At 43.6% G+C, this 18,643-nt stretch overlaps 1 protein-coding gene and 1 pseudogene across 12 annotated transcripts in view; both read right to left on the bottom strand.

The window, feature by feature from the left end:
- Positions 1 to 18,643, bottom strand: part of LOC134076331 (zinc finger protein 850-like) — a 769,162-nt pseudogene that overhangs the window by 272,763 nt on the left and 477,756 nt on the right.
- Positions 1 to 18,643, bottom strand: part of LOC134080947 (NACHT, LRR and PYD domains-containing protein 3-like) — a 143,349-nt gene that overhangs the window by 4,454 nt on the left and 120,252 nt on the right. For all 12 annotated transcript variants that reach the window (XM_062537589.1, XM_062537566.1, XM_062537551.1 and 9 more), the window contains 2 exons: positions 18,151 to 18,324; positions 14,028 to 14,071 (listed from right to left, as the gene is read on the bottom strand). In XM_062537589.1, the coding sequence (XP_062393573.1) occupies positions 14,028 to 14,071; positions 18,151 to 18,324 (218 nt within the window). The remainder of the gene's footprint in view (positions 1 to 14,027; positions 14,072 to 18,150; positions 18,325 to 18,643) is intronic.

The following is an 18,643-nucleotide window of genomic DNA, read 5'->3' as shown; positions in this document are numbered from 1 at the left end:
TTAATGCAGCGTTTCTCAAACTATGGGCCGCGAAACGTGGAGACTGCTGCTGGTCCGCGAGACATGGAGTGAAATTAGATCCGGTGATCTGATAATTTGCTGCGCAATTGACCAAGCAACCGCGGACCGACAGAAAAAGAAAGCAAACGTTGCTGCTATCGGGAGGAAATGCTTGCTAATTTTATGTGTTTAAACATAGAGCCATACAATTAGGTGTGTCTGTTATTATGATAATTTTCGAGCATAACTGCTTGTCCATAGCTCAGTGACAGGTGTTAATAGCCTTGCCATAAGCACTGCTGTGGAATGCAGGTGCTTCTTTTATTATGCGGTTAGAGCATAAGCGCTTACTCATATAGACTATAACTCAGGGACAGGTGCAAAACCACCAACTGGGATGGATCGAAGGGCAAGCAAGCACTGCCACACAACGTGAAGGCCTTTGTGTTGTCAACACTAAACAGAAAGTTTCCTACGATGGGGAGAAGTGGCCGCAAGGACTGCATCGATAAGATCAACGAATGCCTTCGCAAGCCCCGAAACCCCGGTGATACATTTTCTTTCCTTTAATTCAATAAAAAAATGTTTATCTGAAGAACTTTTCCGAGGTTGTCTTGTCTACCAAATCCTAAACTTAAATAGCGTAAACATTTTATCTTATGAAAAAACTCTTAGGGGGAACAGTTAGGCAGCCCTTCCTCCATATCGTAGTAGGCCTATAGGCAATTTATTAGAGGGGTCAAAAAAACTCATAAAGTAGGCTAGCCTGCTACTTTTTCCAGACTAAATGTGTCACTTTAGTGATTGGCTCTTTCAAATGCAAATGAGGTGGATGGGCTTTTGAATGGGCCTGCTGCAGGTGAGAGGACAAATCCTAAGAATTTGTTGTTTTTACAAAGTGCCATTATCATTGGCATATTCTCTTAAAACAATACATCAGTTTAGAGCGAACGTTTCAGCTATGTTTGCCATGGTAGACAAAAACACTCAAATAAAACAATAGCCTAAAAAATAACTGTAGTGCGTAATGGACACGGCTCTATATCCTAAATAATTTTCGAGGTTCGCCATTTGGTAAAAAGCCAGGTCTATATATACTGTATATATATAGAGAGAGAGAGAGAGAGAGAGAGAGAAAGAGAGAGAGAGAGAGAGATTCATGCATTCTGCATTACCGTGACCCTATACCTTGGATGTTTTTTTTTCTCATTGGAATACAGCAGGACAGGATGCCTTTTATCTATCAAACGCAAAAGCTGAGATTGTTGGAAGGACTAGGCTACTCAACAAACTTGTTTTTCGTTTCTGGGAGATCTCGTTATCGTTTTGGATTGTCGGATTTTATACTTATTGTATATATAGGATGAACAAAGTCCATGGATTTGCTATATTAAATCCAGTAGCCTAATAATTAGGCTATGTGCCACGTCCGATTTCGCAAGTGGTGTAGTAGGCCTAGGCTACATTTAAAAATCGACAGCCGCGTATGTGAGATCCATTTCATGAAGAGCAATTGTCTTGTGCGATCATGCCCCCTCCCCCACACTCGTCTAACCAGTTCACTACATTATAGCCTACCTATATGTGGCACTGAGGACGACTGCCTCTCCCTCTTCTCTCTCGACAGACACCTGAGCCCGACACTATGTCAATGTAAAAATGTGCGTGAGTGTGCGCTGAACCACGAATTCACATAGGCTATTAACTTTTCTTTTCAGCAGACATCGCAAACATAAAAAAAATCGCAAAACAGAAAATCTTTCATTTTTTAATAAAACGACAACTTTTCTCTTGATGAGTTCCGGAGAGGTTCTTCGAGTGGGTTTCGAACCCCGATCGCTGGCGTACCTTGCACATGCTCCAACCAGTTGCGCCACAGCTCGATTGTTAACACCGTCATGCTTTATTCGCGTCATGGACTTGAAACGCCGATCAAAAGTTCTGACATGTTAAACTGACGTTAGTTATTAATTCACCACATGATAAAATGCTGTCATATAGCTTGACGCCCAGCAGCCTATGGTAGTCTATGCCTATCTCTGAATCAACATGAACATGCATACGATACATACGTTGCTAGAAACTTATATTGCGGAGCTAGGCCTCCTAGTCGATGGTTACAATGAATCACCCTCACTGCCCTATCGCATATCTGACCATCCATTGTTACAATGTTACAAAATGCACGATCTTCTCCATGCATGTAGCCTACGGTTATAAGTAAAGTGACAAGCATAGGCATGTATTAAAGAGATTTCTGTTTGTGACGGGTGGGAGGGGGATGAGCCAGTGATGCACGTTACACTACACATGACTAGATCTAGCGAGTCACCTGACATTCTTCTCAGGTGACCGGATGTAGCGCAGGTAAAATGGTATGCCTCACAGTCACTCGTTCTTTTGAAATCAGATGGCGCGACTAACGTGGTGAGAGCACTTTTATCGCAATTATTCTGCCGGTGGTGATCTAAGCGGTAAGGGAAGCATTTTTGACCGAACTGTTTAGGCATAGAGCATGCATACTGGTTGTAGCCTAAACTTACGAACTGAACCGATGTGCTTAACATTACAGTGTTTGTCATCGGTTGCCTGGTCGCCATTATTGACAAATACATGCCGGTTTCCGTGTTCGTGTTCAAATGGAATGGATGACTAGCTGTATGAATGTATGAAGATTTTATCAAGGTAAATGTTACGGGTATTGAAGTGTGAATTATTAATTGCAAAATAACAAATGTGTGTACTGCTGTGTATTGAATATGTGTTTATTGTCTTTATAGATGTCTATTTGCAAATGTTGTGTCCAGTCCACCTGCGGTAAAATCAGTGCAGACGTTATCAGGTATTGACTGATTATGTTAACCAGATACCATGTTAGCTCTGTCGGTTGGGTGGGCATGTGATTAATGTGGTCTTTTGTCATTTCCAGGAGCCAGTTGTAGCCACTGTTTTTCCCTTTTGTAAAATATCTAAACGTGCAAAGTCAGTGGGTCAAGGCTATGTTGTGGGTAGCTACAGTATATGCCAGTTTGTAAAACCACCTCCAAGTTTTGCGTGTTAATTTCCTTTTCTTGATGTGTATGGCGAGGCTTGTTTCTTTCCTTTCTTTCCTTTGTCAGCCGGGGCTGGGAGAACACAGATGGTAGCATAGGCTACAGCTCAGTCGCCGCTTCAGTGAGGCCTGTATTGAATGTGTGTGCAGTGATTTATGAGTTGTGTTGCACTTTGTAGTGGAGGATTGCATATGCGTGACTTAATTGTAGCACTCCTAGAGTATAGTAGGCTATATAGCTATCTGTGTGTGACTATTGTAGCACTCTTAGAGCATAGTATATAGCTATTTGTGTGTGGCTATTTCAATTGTAGCACTCTTAGAGTATAGTATAGGCTATAGCCAACTCCTGTGGCATGTTATTGTAGTGGTCTCATCCCTCTGGGCTATTCTGCTCTCGGCTGGCGCCCCTTTTTCCCTTGCCCTTACTGGTGTGATTTTGCCCTCTTTTGGGGTGCTTATTTATTTAGTTTTTCTTTATTTGGTAGCAGGCATAGCGAGTCTACTTGCAATGTATGCACATTGATATTGCACTGTGTAGCCTTTGTGGAAATGTTTACAGATAGTCTACTATTATGAAAATAACAACTCTCTCTGATATCAAAGTATTTATTCATATTTATACATTTCTTCTATAAATAAAACTGAAGTGCATTATTTTTGTACACCGTCTCCTCCCTTCATTCATTTAATTGAATACCCAATAGTGGGGAATGGGCTTACATATCATCTCTTAGAATCTAGTCTCTAGTGGTAGTACTAGTGTGTCTAGGTTACATTTGGCGCTGCGAGCAAGGGTAAGGAGTCGGTGTGTAACATTGTCTGGCTACTTGTATTTCTCTTCTCTTTTGTTTTTTTGTTCTATTTTCTGTTGGAGGTGGTTGTTTAAAAAGCATTAGGTATTTGGGAAAAACAGTGGTTACTTCAAGGAAGGTCCCTCACTCATCGCTCTCAAGTTGGGCTGCCCCGTCATCAGCATGTCTCTGGACGGCCTGGAGGAGCAGGTTAGGAGTTTGACTGAGATGGTTAACCAGCTTAAAGCTGACAATCAGCGGCTTAGAGGGCAGGCAGGTCCTTCTAATGCATCAGACTTAGACTCTGACTCTCTCAACAATCCTATCCCTAACACTCCTGTTGAGCGTCTTGTATGTGTACCACGAGAAAGAAAATGTCCCCGGTTCTCGGGTAAAATGTCTGTGGACAATATGTCTGTACAAGACTGGATTGAGGAGGCAGGCAGGTCATTAACAACCCGACGTATGTCTAGACTTGAACAGGCTCTGTTTATTTATGATTTGTTGGATGGGGAAGCAAAGCGGGAGATAAAGTTTAGTTCAGCAACTGATCGAAATGACCCACAGAAGATTTTTGAGATTTTGAAAAATAACTTCCGTTGCTCTAAATCTCTTAATGCATTGTACCGTCAGTTATATCATCGCCGGCAGTTCGAAAGTGAATCTGTGAGAGAGTATTCACATGTTTTAATGGAGTTGATGGAACAGATTAGAGAAAAAGCCGAAGATCTAGAGCACTCTGATCGTATGCTTCGTGACCAGTTCGTAGAGGGCCTTCGTAATGAGAAACTGCAAGGCGACTTGCTAGATCAAATTGCAGTAAACCATCATCTAACTTTTAGAGATATACGCAATGAGGCCCTTGACTGGCTTAACAGACGTGCACAGACCACACCCCGGGCTCGGGCCAATTTTATCTCAAATGGGACAGTCGCATAGCTCGCCCAGTTCCACCAATAGACCGGGGGTGGCTCAGTCTAGGCCATACAAATTTCAAGCTGATGGGAAGCCTATCTGCTTACGTTGTAACCAAGCTGGTCACATAGCAAGGATGTGCAGGGCCATATTCCCAGGAGGTCAGGGGGTTGCAGCACGGAGTGATTTTCCTAGTAGAGGGCAAACTGGGGTAGCCACAAATAGTGCCATGCAGCAGAGAAACTAGCGCCCTCCGGTGTTGGGAGCTCGGCACCAGGAGGGGGTTTGTTGGGCTCAGAACAGAATAAGAGACTCCCGACCAATGCACATCTTATTGGAAGTTGTCCAGTCATCGACATCCGTCTTGGAGGAGTACTTACCCGATGCCTTCTCGACACCGGTTCCATGGTGACGACAGTGACTGAGAGCTTCTTCCGGCAGCATGTACAGCCTCAAACCAACGAGAAGATGCAGCCGTGTGATTGGCTACAGCTTAAAGCAGCTAATGGACTAGCCATCCCCTATTTGGGGTATATTGAGCTGGAATTGGAGGTGCTGGGCAAAGTACTCCCAAAGATAGGAGTGTTGGGGGTTACAGATGCACGAGACCCCACCACTCGACACCAGAAAATGACTGTGCCAGGCTTGTTGGGAATGAATGCCATCAGCCGCTGTTACCAACAACTTTTTGAGGAACATGGCCAGGGTCTGTTCCACTGTCCGCCAGTACAGACCGCAGAGAATGGATGGAAACGAGCTCTGTCCGAATGCCAAACCTTAGAACACCTCTCTGGCTCTGGCTGCATTGGAAAAGCAGTAGTGCAACCAGGCCCAGCACTTCGCATACCAGCTGGGTGCCTTAAGTTCGTGCATGCAACTTGCTCTCTTGTCCCAGGTGCTATTACATCCTGCTTCTTGGAGCCCTTACCGTATGGTGAGGGCCGACTGCCAGTAAATCTCCTTATTTCATCAGCCCTATTGCCAATTACCCAAGGTAAAGTGAATGTGCCAGTAGTTAACGTGGGGACAGAAGATCAGTGGCTCCAGCCCCGCATTACGCTTGGGACCCTTCATATTGTAGATCCAACCCCCTGTGATGACCAGGTAGTCCTTGTGCAATCAGCATCAGCTAGCACCTCAGCCTCTGTAGATTTCTCAGGGTCACAATGGCCAAACCTCTCTTTCTCACAACAACAGGAAGCTATGGAACTCCTAGAAAAGTACAAAGGGGTCTTTAGTGAGCATGATGGAGACTTGGGTTGTACGTCATTAGTCCAGCATGAGATTCCTTTAATGGATACAGCCCCAGTACGGCAGCGTTACCGTCGGCTACCCCCATCACAGTTTGCACAAGTCAAAGCTCATGTTCAAGAGCTAGTAGAAAAAGGTGTAGCCCGGCCTAGCAGTAGTCCATATGCTTCCCCGATTGTAGTGGTTCAGAAGAAAGATGGTGCTATTCGTCTTTGTGTAGATTACAGGCAGCTTAACGCCAAAACCAGGAAGGACGCGTATCCTCTCCCAAGAATAGAGGAATCCTTGGATGCGCTGACTGGTGCAACACTGTTCTCTACACTCGATTTGGCTGCTGGATACAATCAAGTGCCCATGGCAGAACAGGATAAGGAAAAAACAGCTTTCTGTACACCTTTCGGCTTATTTGAGTTCAATCGTATGCCCTTTGGGCTTTGTAATGCACCAAGTACATTCCAACGCCTGATGGAAAGAATCTTTGGCGATCAAAGTTTTCAATCCTTGCTGTTGTACCTTGATGATATAGTTATCTTTTCAGCTTCCTTTCAACAGCATGTACAACGGCTAGAATTAGTTTTGAACAGGCTGAAAGAATACAACTTAAAACTCAAATAAAGCAAATGTCATTTTTTCAAGGAAAAAGTGCAGTACCTAGGCCATGTCATATCGGCTAGTGGAGTGGCGACAGATCCCGAGAAAATCCAGACTGTTCTGCAGTGGAAGCAACCAACCACCCTGACCCACCTACGCTCATTTCTGGGGTTTGCCTCCTATTACCGCAGGTTTGTGGCAAATTTTGCCAAGCATGCGGGTCCCTTACACCAGCTCGTAGCCAAAGTTCAAAGTGGAGGGAAGAAGTGTGGAGGATCTAATGCTAAGCTAGGTAATCTTTGGGATGACCACTGCGAGCAAGCTTTTCAGACACTGAAACAAGAACTTGTAAGTGCCCCTGTTCTAAAGTACGCTGACTTCTCAAAGCCCTTTATCCTCGAAATTGATGCCAGCCATCAAGGCCTGGGGGCTGTCCTGTCGCAGGATGTAGATGGCAGAGCAAGACCCATTGCCTTCGCCAGTAGGACTCTCAGACCACCCGAACGAAATATGTCCAACTATAGCTCAATGAAGCTGGAGTTCCTGGCGTTGAAATGGGCAGTGACCGAGCGCTTCAGGGAATATTTGCTGGGAGCCAAATTTATTGTCTATACTGACAATAATCCCTTAAGCCACCTACAAACTGCCAAGTTGGCCGCCGTGGAGCAGAGGTGGGCCTCCCAGTTGGCGGTTTTTGATTTTGAGTTGAAGTATCGTCCTGGGACTGCCAACCGGAATGCCGATGCTCTGTCCCGCCATAATAGTGAGTCACCCACACCGTCTATTTCAGCTATAGTATCTGGCATTACTGTTCCGTCGGAGCTGAGGGTGCCCAGAGTTCTAGCACAACAACAAGCGCAAGCAGCAGAAATTTCTACAATAGATGCAGCTCCTGTCCGGCAGCAAGCAGATCTACGAACGCTGCAGGCAAAAGATCCAGTGCTCGGCGCATTCTTGGTGTATTGGAGGAGGGCTCGCCCACCTAATAGACAGGAGCGAACACAGGAAGCACAGTTGGTATTGGAGCTAGCCCACCAGTGGCGCCGAATCCAAGAGCTAGATGGCATCCTGTATCGAGAAGTACAACTACCTCCAGCACGGGACTTCACACTACAGCTACTACTGCCAAAGGTACTGCACAAGGAAGTACTAGTGAATTTGCATGACAACCATGGCCACCAGGGAGTGGAAAGAACCACTGAACTCATTCGTCAGAGATGTTACTGGCCGAAAATGCGTCAGGAGATTGAGCAGTGGTGCAAACAGTGCGAGCGGTGCACCCTGGCCAAAGGAATGGTCCCTACTGCCCGCACCTATGCCGGTCACTTGTTGGCCGCCAAGCCTCTAGAAGTCATCGCCATTGATTTTACCGTCATGGAGAAAGCCAGTAATGGCTACGAAAATGTTCTCATTGTCACAGATGTCTTTTCTAAATATACACAGGCGTACCCCACCATTAACCAGCAAGCTGATACTGTGGCCAAAGTCCTCACCGAAAAATGGTTTTATTCCTTCGGAGTGCCAAAGAGGCTCCATTCCGATCAAGGCCGGGCCTTCGAAGGACAGCTACTGAAACGACTGTGCAGGTTGTATGGCATTGATAAAAGCCGAACTACACCATATCACCCAGAAGGAAACGGACAATGTGAACGTTTTAATCGTACACTCCATGACCTGTTACGGACCCTCCCCCCTGAGAAGAAGAAAAGGTGGCCACAAGCACTTCCCCATTTGCTGTTTGCTTACAATACATCTGTCCATCAATCCACAAACCACTCTCCATACGAACTCATGTTTGGACAAAAGCCCCACCTCCCGGTAGACTCGCTACTGGGGCTGGCGAAGGCAGAGTCTGATAGTACCCATCCATCTGACTGGGTTACTACTCACAAAGAGTATTTGGCCGTAGTCTACACCGATGCCAGGAACCGTCTGGAGGCAGCCGCAGCCTCTAGAGAGCGTCACAATTTGCCTCCATCTCTCCTGCCAGTGGGCACCAGGGTGTACCGTAGGAGCCATCCTCTCGGGCGGCATAAAATCCAAGATCTTTGGGACCCGAGAATACACCAGGTTGTCAAATGCCGAGACGAGAAGGGCTTGGTGTACCACATCACCCCTGAAGATGGGCTGGGCCCAGACATGAATGTCCACCGGTCGGAATTGAAAGCTCTGCCAGACCAGGATGAACCACCTCTCAACATCCCTGTGAACATTCCATGTGACCCAGAAAAGGGAAAAGGGAGGTCGGAGCCTGTTGAGGAGGATGAGGTGGATGCATGGTTCCAAGTCCTATCTCACCAGCCAGAGAGGAGCCCCCTTGTTGAAACCAGACAAGATCCGGTGACTGAACTACCCAGCCCCAGTCCAACAGGAGGTGATACACAAGGTGACCAGGCCGCTCCAGTGATGTTAGTTGGTAGCACAACTAGTCCCTCTATAGAAGCAGAGTCAGAATCCTCTGATGACATGTTGGCCGTGGGAGAAGACCTAAACAGCCGCCCACGACGAGAACGGACGGGCCACCACTCCAACCCTTTCCGGTTGCCACAATCAGCTATCCAGCCTCTGGAGGGCCAACCAAATGCCATTCAGTCAGTTAGTGCTAACCCCAGCTATTATTTTAGGCCATGGCATTAAAGAATGGCTATTATTGCCACCGGGACGGTGGCCTTCTAAAGTGGGGGGAATATGTGACGGGTGGGAGGGGGATGAGCCAGTGATGCACGTTACACTACACATGACTAGATCTAGCGAGTCACCTGACATTCTTCTCAGGTGACCGGATGTAGCGCAGGTAAAATGGTATGCCTCACAGTCACTCGTTCTTTTGAAATCAGATGGCGCGACTAACGTGGTGAGAGCACTGTTATCGCAATTATTCTGCCGGTGGTGATCTAAGCGGTAAGGGAAGCATTTTTGACCGAACTGTTTAGGCATAGAGCATGCATACTGGTTGTAGCCTAAACTTACGAACTGAACCGATGTGCTTAACATTACAGTGTTTGTCATCGGTTGCCTGGTCGCCATTATTGACAAATACATGCCGGTTTCCGTGTTCGTGTTCAAATGGAATGGATGACTAGCTGTATGAATGTATGAAGATTTTATCAAGGTAAATGTTACGGGTATTGAAGTGTGAATTATTAATTGCAAAATAACAAATGTGTGTACTGCTGTGTATTGAATATGTGTTTATTGTCTTTATAGATGTCTATTTGCAAATGTTGTGTCCAGTCCACCTGCGGTAAAATCAGTGCAGACGTTATCAGGTATTGACTGATTATGTTAACCAGATACCATGTTAGCTCTGTCGGTTGGGTGGGCATGTGATTAATGTGGTCTTTTGTCATTTCCAGGAGCCAGTTGTAGCCACTGTTTTTCCCTTTTGTAAAATATCTAAACGTGCAAAGTCAGTGGGTCAAGGCTATGTTGTGGGTAGCTATATGCCAGTTTGTAAAACCACCTCCAAGTTTTGCGTGTTAATTTCCTTTTCTTGATGTGTATGGCGAGGCTTGTTTCTTTCCTTTCTTTCCTTTGTCAGCCGGGGCTGGGAGAACACAGATGGTAGCATAGGCTACAGCTCAGTCGCCGCTTCAGTGAGGCCTGTATTGAATGTGTGTGCAGTGATTTATGAGTTGTGTTGCACTTTGTAGTGGAGGATTGCATATGCGTGACTTAATTGTAGCACTCCTAGAGTATAGTAGGCTATATAGCTATCTGTGTGTGACTATTGTAGCACTCTTAGAGTATAGTATATAGCTATTTGTGTGTGGCTATTTCAATTGTAGCACTCTTAGAGTATAGTATAGGCTATAGCCAACTCCTGTGGCATGTTATTGTAGTGGTCTCATCCCTCTGGGCTATTCTGCTCTCGGCTGGCGCCCCTTTTTCCCTTGCCCTTACTGGTGTGATTTTGCCCTCTTTTGGGGTGCTTATTTATTTAGTTTTTCTTTATTTGGTAGCAGGCATAGCGAGTCTACTTGCAATGTATGCACATTGATATTGCACTGTGTAGCCTTTGTGGAAATGTTTACAGATAGTCTACTATTATGAAAAGAACAACTCTCTCTGATATCAAAGTATTTATTCATATTTATACATTTCTACTATAAATAAAACTGAAGTGCATTATTTTTGTACACCGTCTCCTCCCTTCATTCATTTAATTGAATACCCAATAGTGGGGAATGGGCTTACATATCATCTCTTAGAATCTAGTCTCTAGTGGTAGTACTAGTGTGTCTAGGTTACATGTTAAATACATTTTATTTTCAGTCGTCAAAAGTGGTGGGGACAAAATCTGTGATAACAAGTACTGGGTACATGTAGGCTACCCAGCGTCGCCGGTTAAAATGAACATGCCTCCGTTTTAAAATAGCCTATACACATTTCTAAGTATTCCTAGCATGTAAATGTAGCCAAAATGTCCATCTTGTCCATCTCTTTCGTCTTCGCCTTGACATTGACAATAATAGCCTATTCACGGAAATGCGGTCTTGTAACCGTAGCCTAATGAATTCATGAATTAATCTAAGGTTGCCTTTCGAGTAGCCTATTTCAGGTTGAATTGAAGGCTATTTCCTTCTGATAGGCCTATAGGTTTCTAAAACCATTTTCATTCATTTCAACAATGATTTAATGAAACGTCGTTTGATTAATTTCGCCAATCATCACTTTCATTTTAATGATTAAATGAGACGGATATGCGGAGCATTTCTCTCCCTCTCCATTGACCAAAACGTTGCTCTGGCATCTCTGCTGGACTGACTGAGTTATAGGCTACGTCGAGTGAGAGAGCTGTGAGGTAGGCTGTAAACATTCGAAAACTCTGCAACTGCAATCTAACATGCCGAGCGTCATGTCTCATTTCTCGGCTTGTCACCAGCGCGGTGTCCTCGGGTTTTTCCATGAGCCGAACCTTCATATTATTAGGGCGGTCTATGTTGCCCCCTTGCGGTTGCAGTTTTCCCGATGCTTCGGGAGTCCCGATGTGCGGGAAAGAAAGGAGCATTCTCAACCCGTACCATCTGTACCTACCTACACATACACACACACACACACACACACACACACACTTCTACTCACCCTTCCTACACACTAGGGCTGGGCGATATACCGATATTTAAGATATATCGATATTTTTAAAAATGAGATATGGAATTAGACCATATCGTATATACCGATATAGTTCAAATTTGCGCTTTGATTGCTCCAGGCAAGCCGCTGGCCGGAGCTCTATGCGCTGCTCCCCGCACCCGCGCCCGCCCCTCCTCTTTCTGACTCAGAGCGGGGTTGCACACAGCACCTAAGTTGTGACCCTAAGTATCAACTATATATGTGAGGAATTTATTTAAGGGTGTTGCACAAAATGTCTTAAATGGTATCCTTAGGTAAGGAAATTCGTTAAGTTATTTTGATTTTCATTTGCATTGAAAGGGATTTTCTGGCACGACAAATTCCAGTTCCCACGGAGATTGTTCGTTTGCTAATATGTGCATGCTTTTCTGAGGGTGAAATGCGGGACTGACTGTCCAAAATAATATCAAGATGTGAGCACATATTGTCTATAAAATGGTATAGCGAATAACACGACAAATCTGACTATAAACTTTTACCAGTTTGACGGGTGACGCAGCCAAACACGGCGCTTAGAACAGTGACGTTAATTTCACGATGTTATACTGTACATCTAATGTACCTATCAGTAGCTAATGTTAGCGATAAATAACTCAACAGGTACGTTCTACATATGCAACTAACTAGCTTGCTAATAAGTTATGCAATTAGAAAGCAATCCACCAAACACAATAGCCTAAAGCTTAATGATCTATAATCTTACCGTGATAATTTTCGGTGACATTTATCCATTCATCAAGTAAATCCTGAGACATGAATTGATCTATACTAGCTAGCTAGTTAGATATTATCCTCTGGCTGTCATCCAAAGAGCAAGACCATTTGTGCACCAAAACATTTTTGTTACATGTTGCCTGGTGGTGAACCAAACCAAAGCTCATAATGGTAGGCTATCAGTTAGGACGACTTGAGCAAGCTATGGTACCACTAGGCCTAAATAAACGACACAACTTCTGATAGGCCTATTTGATTGAAGAGTAATATTAGCAGAAGATTTATTTATTTTCAATTGTTAAAAGTGGTTAATTAACTACATTTATCAGCATTGAGATAATAATATGGGTTATCCTTTAGGCTGCTGGATATCTGTGCAACGATTTGAGGGATTTCTTAAGATAATAAGGAGAAAACTCAAATACATGAGGGAAAATGTTAAGGAGAATACTTAGAGGTGTTTGTGTAACTGATCTTATGTTAAGGGGGCCTTAAATCAAATTTAGGTGCTTTGGGGGTGCTTTGTTCTAGCAGCTACTTTGCGGGAAAAATATCGGGATATATATCGTATATCGATATTCAGCCTAAATATATCGGGATATGACTTTTGGTCCATATCGCCCAGCCCTACTACACACAGACACACACTCCTACTTACCCTACCGACACAAACACAAACTCACACACACAATCCTACTCATTCAACCAACAGACACTCACACACTGCTACTCATTTTACCAACACACACACACACACACACACACACACACCATAGCAACACAAACACACTTTTACTCACCCTACCTACCTACACATACGCACACACACACACACTTCTACTCACCCTACCTACCTTACACACACACACAAACACACACACTTCTACTCACCCTACCTACCTTACACACACACACACACACACACACACACACACACACACCATAGCAACACAAACACACTTCTACTCATCCTTCCTACACACAGACACACCCTTCTTCTCACCCTACCTACACACACACACTTCTACTCACTCTACCAACACACGCACGCACGCACGCACACACTTACACACACACACTTACACACTTCTACTTACTCTACCAACACACACACACACTCCTACTCACCCTGCCAACACATGCACAAACACACACACCCTACCAACACAAAACACTCCTACTCACCCTACCTACACACACACACCTTTTCAGCACAAACACACACACACACACACACACACACACACACACACACACACACATTCCTACTCACTACCAACAACACACATACAGACACCATGTCAACATAAATACAGGCACAGGCACAGGCGCACACACACACAAACACTATACCAACACAAACACGCTCCAACACACAAAACATGTCAACTCAAACAAACACACACACACTTCTACTCACCCTACCAACAACACATACAGACACCATGTCAACACAAATACAGGCACACACACACGCACCCTGCTATTAGACACCCACACACACATTCAAGCATTGCATGTCAAAACATGTGACTGTGAATGATCACTGAATAAACATTTAAAAAAAAACGTACATCTCAGCAAATGTGGTCGTGCTCTGCTTACAGAAATCCCCGTTCTGTAAGAAAAACAAACACACATGTACCATTTCAGAGATATCAAGCACTGTTGTTTTTCTGTTTGTGCTACCTGTGAAATGTCAAGCAGTCTATTACCCCACAGAAAATAGTCTGCTGCCTTATACGTGTATATTTCCCTCGATATAAAGTAATGAAGTAACTCTCTTTCCAGCTGTCTTTAATATCGCATACAAAGGCATCCACATGGGGACTACCCATGGAAACTAGCCTTTTGGCTATAATTGGGTGCATTTACATTTTCTTTGTAAAATGTCAATTACTGTACACTGTCCCTCTATAACAAATAAAGTTAATAATAATAATAACATGTCCCAAGGTGGTGCCACAAGGACGCTCTAGTTCTCAGAGGGAGACAATCTTGTGGTAAAAAGCCCCGACACTGTCTGTCCTGTACTTAGATTAGAGTTTGTGAGCAACGTGATGACTCCCTCTGAATAAAACCTTTCCAACAGTGCAACTCCATTATTTAATGCATGTGTCAGGGACCAGGTGTCCCAACATACAAAATTAATAGCCTCTCTGACAGACAATCAAGAAAAAATAAATCAATAAATAAAATAAAATGTCTTGTATCATGGGGATACACACCTCCCTGCTTGACTGTTAACCTCACAGCCTGGTATCTCAGAGGCATTCAAATTTGGTAAACGGGGTTGAACGTTTGTGACAAATATACTTTCTCTGGACAGTTAGATTTCAGAGAATTTCTTGGTGTAAAGGGTCCATTTTAACAGTAACCCTTCGTCCAGCTCCACTGAGTGTTCAGAAATGTTCGCGGACAACTCGAGACAAACAGAAAACTGTTTGCAAAGGTTCCCAAACATTCAGCTAAGTTTGCAAATTTCAAATGCACTTCTAAATATTTGCATTATTGGATGCTGCATCAAAAGAAACATCAAATACACTTCAATATAAAGCAGCTATTTAAGCATTATCGCACGAGTGGGAGTGGTGTTGTTGGCCAATATCGCCACGGCTGTGGTTCGCCGCAGGCACGAAGCCGAAGGCTGAGTGCCGTAGGTAACTACAGACGTGGCGATATTGGCCAACAACACCACGACCACGATAATGCTTTTATACAACAGTTCCATTGCCAAAAAAAAAAAGATACCCGAGTGCGTTTTTAGGAAGGATAATTATTATTTGCCATCGTTTTATTTAGCCCAGTTCCTCCGCTATGCGAAGTAGGCCTAGCTCAGAACGCGTGTGGCTGCTATGCAACTGCTAAGTCAAAGAACATGGAATGCCGTCTCTGGTTAAATCAAAGCGAAGAATCAACCGTCGCGGAGTGATTATTAGCTGTGAAGAGTCACCAGTGGTGATATCGGTCAATATCACCACTGATAGAACGCGTCTCGTCCAATCAGATATTGCTAAATCGTTCGACCGGACCTAACTGTTGTATAATACAATACATATTAGAAAATATGCCACTACACGCTGAAGAAATGAATATGATCTACACCAGTGTTTCTCAAACTATGGGCCGCGGACCGGTACCGGGCCGCGAGAAGATTACCATCGGGCCGCCGCGGCCGACCCTCTCTGCCGCCTTGGAGATGCACCATGCGGCCGCGCCCGCACCCGTTCTTCTCGGTCATATTGGTGCGAGAGATTTTCGCACAGAAATAACAGGCATATCATATGAAACTGCATAACCTGAGCTTTCCAATGGCGCTAGCCACTAGTTTCTATGACGAACGGTTCGCGAGATAATTAGCGTTGAAAATTACACCTACATACAAAAATGAATGTCACATTCAGTTCTGCGTCATACCCATTTTTCTCTGTGAAATATCTCATGATTTCGAAACTGCCCTATGGCAAACTGCATATCAAAATAAACAGGAGATCCTACTGATTCCAATGGCATATAAAATGTATCTGTAATCTCTGTGTAATCACGAGAAATCTATTTTTGAAATCATCAAATTTCTGCATTTTTTCATACCCATTTCCCCCACTTCAAAATAATGTATTTTTCATAACAGAAGTTGTATTCAGACCCCTGTTTATGATATAGCCATGGCAGATGCTTGATATGCCATTTCAGGATCCAAAATAGCAATAGAAAGAAATGTTATGCATAGGCCTACTACTAGTAACTGCTAATAATAATAATAATAATAATAATAATAATAATATTAATAAATGATCTATCTATCTATCTATCTATCTATTAGAGATGCACCGATCGCTCGGCCGCCGATCAGAATCGGCCGATTTTCACGTGATCGGCCACGACCGGCGACCGGCCGGTCAGTCTGAGACATGCCGATTTTATGCCGGTCAAATGCACTCGCACCTACTTGTAACAACATCACACAGCTGAGTTAGCAAAGTTTGATGAAGCTAGCAAAGGCTAACACTCAGGGCTGGATAAAGCGCTAATGCTGAGTTTTTCTATGCAGCGAACGCTGTGCTTTGCCATATTGCGTGGAATTTACTAAGCTGTCACTAGGTTACGTAAACAGCGCACATCACCGCCCGTCTTTGCCGCTAATTGCGTGCTCACAGCTGAACCACAAGCGCTGTCAACAAGCAGCAACATAGCCACGGCAGGAATAAACATCGTTTTGCTTCAGTTTGCCACTTAGCATGTATTCTTTCACACTAACACAACAACAAAGTCCGATTTACACATTTAGAGGTTTATTTCATTACCTTTTGTCTACTCACGCCTGTATGTTTCTTCTAAATTCGCCAAAAGTAAGCATTCTAACATGTCATACACTATCGCGACCGTGATACAAAACATATCATGTGTGGTGTCGTTGGAAAGCTGTGTTTCTCCTGCATGACGTTATGCCATCCAAATATGGACACTTCCTTTGTATCCGCAAGCAATCGCGAAAGTTCAAAGAAGAGTGTAGTAGACTGAGTATGCATGCCATTGGCTGTGTTTCAAGGCTGTTATCTCAAAGTCAGTTTTTTGTAATTTTCCAACATCTCAGCCTATGTAGCACCTATGACTTTCCAGTTATACTCAGTAGTCTGAAGATATTTACAGTTGGATATTGTATGTGAGAAGAAAAAAATAGTAGTCCTACAGTGCATTTCTATTAGTAGTGTGTGAAATGAATGTCCCACACTGGGAATAGCCTACTGCAGCTGAAGAAGACTTGAAGAAGAATCTGTCTATTCACATTTTTTTTACCAGCCATTGATAAGTTGATTACATTTCTATATTAACATGTTGTATTAAAGAAAGGATAGAAAATAACTCTAAATAATTTTGTGTGCTGTAAAGTGGTTAGAAGATGCAAATCGGAATCGGCTAAAATCGGTATCGGCAGGTCAAATTCTATGAAAAATCGGAAATCGGAATCGGCCAAAAAATTGCAATCGGTGCATCTCTACTATCTATCTATCTATCTATCTACAGTATCCATCTATCAGGCTTGTGCAAAATTCAGAATTGAATTGAGAATGACTCCTAAATTCCAATTCAATTCTTGAGTTTGAATTGAATTTGAATTGAGGTCAAAAACAGGATGCAGAATTACAATTCAAATTTGAATTAAAGAAGAAATGAAATTCAAAGAAATTCATATACACAATTTAAGGGTAGTGTTTAACAATTAAGTTTCACAAAATATCAGATATGATCGCAACAAACACACAATTTATTGAAAATAGTAATCAATTACATTTCCAAAGTAACCTTCCCAAAACTGAATGTAGATTCAACACATTCTTCCTGTTATGATTCTGTGGAATTGTATTGAATTGCCATGAATTGAATTCCACTTCCTGTCATTCCAATTCAAGTCAAAATTCAACTTCCTGTGGGGTGGGGCCAATTCAATTCAAATTCCAATTCATGAATTGAATGGAGGCCAATTCTACAATTCGGAATTGTGCGCAAGCCTGCTATCTATAAAGGCGTGGTGGCGGGCGGTGGAAGTTGGGGGCATGGGCGGGTGTTCAGACGCCTATGCAGGGCCTTGGAACACCAAGGCCTAACATCACAGGGCCCCAGAGCAAAGAAGTTTGAGATCTACACAATGGAGACAATGTCTAAATGTGCAGCACTGGGGTTTCTTTTCGAGCATACTTAAGTATCACCAGTTCACAGACAGGATCTTCCAGTCTAGCGGATAACAGCTTCAGTCCTGATTTTCCAGGATGATTGTAGCACAGATCCAGCTCTTTTAGATGGGAGGGACTTGAAGTCAGAGCTGAAGCCAGAAAACCACAACCCTTCTCTGAGATGAGACAATCAGAGAGCCTGAGGGAGAGAGAGAAAGAGGGAGAGGAGGAGAGAGAGAGATTGTCCTTTTCATTTTCCCCTGCATACTGGTGACATTGTTTGAATCTGAAGTTATTTGTTTATTTTACAACAGATAGATCTGATTCAACTATTTATCAATTGATTGAACAAGAAACATTCCTTGAGTGACGATATGTCATGACAACCCCACTCGGACACTCTGCTTTTTGCTCTGAATTGTCCATTGTGACATTCCATTTCATTCAGAGTGAGAGAACAGCGATTGCATAACAACACTGCATTTGACAGCTATTGAGTGAGGAAGTTGTTTCAATTT

The sequence above is a fragment of the Sardina pilchardus genome, chromosome 1 (genome assembly GCF_963854185.1).
Source record: "Sardina pilchardus chromosome 1, fSarPil1.1, whole genome shotgun sequence".
NCBI lineage: Eukaryota > Metazoa > Chordata > Actinopteri > Clupeiformes > Clupeidae > Sardina > Sardina pilchardus.
The sequence above is the reverse complement of the archived record's forward strand: the minus strand, read 5'-3'. Positions and strand labels throughout refer to the sequence as shown.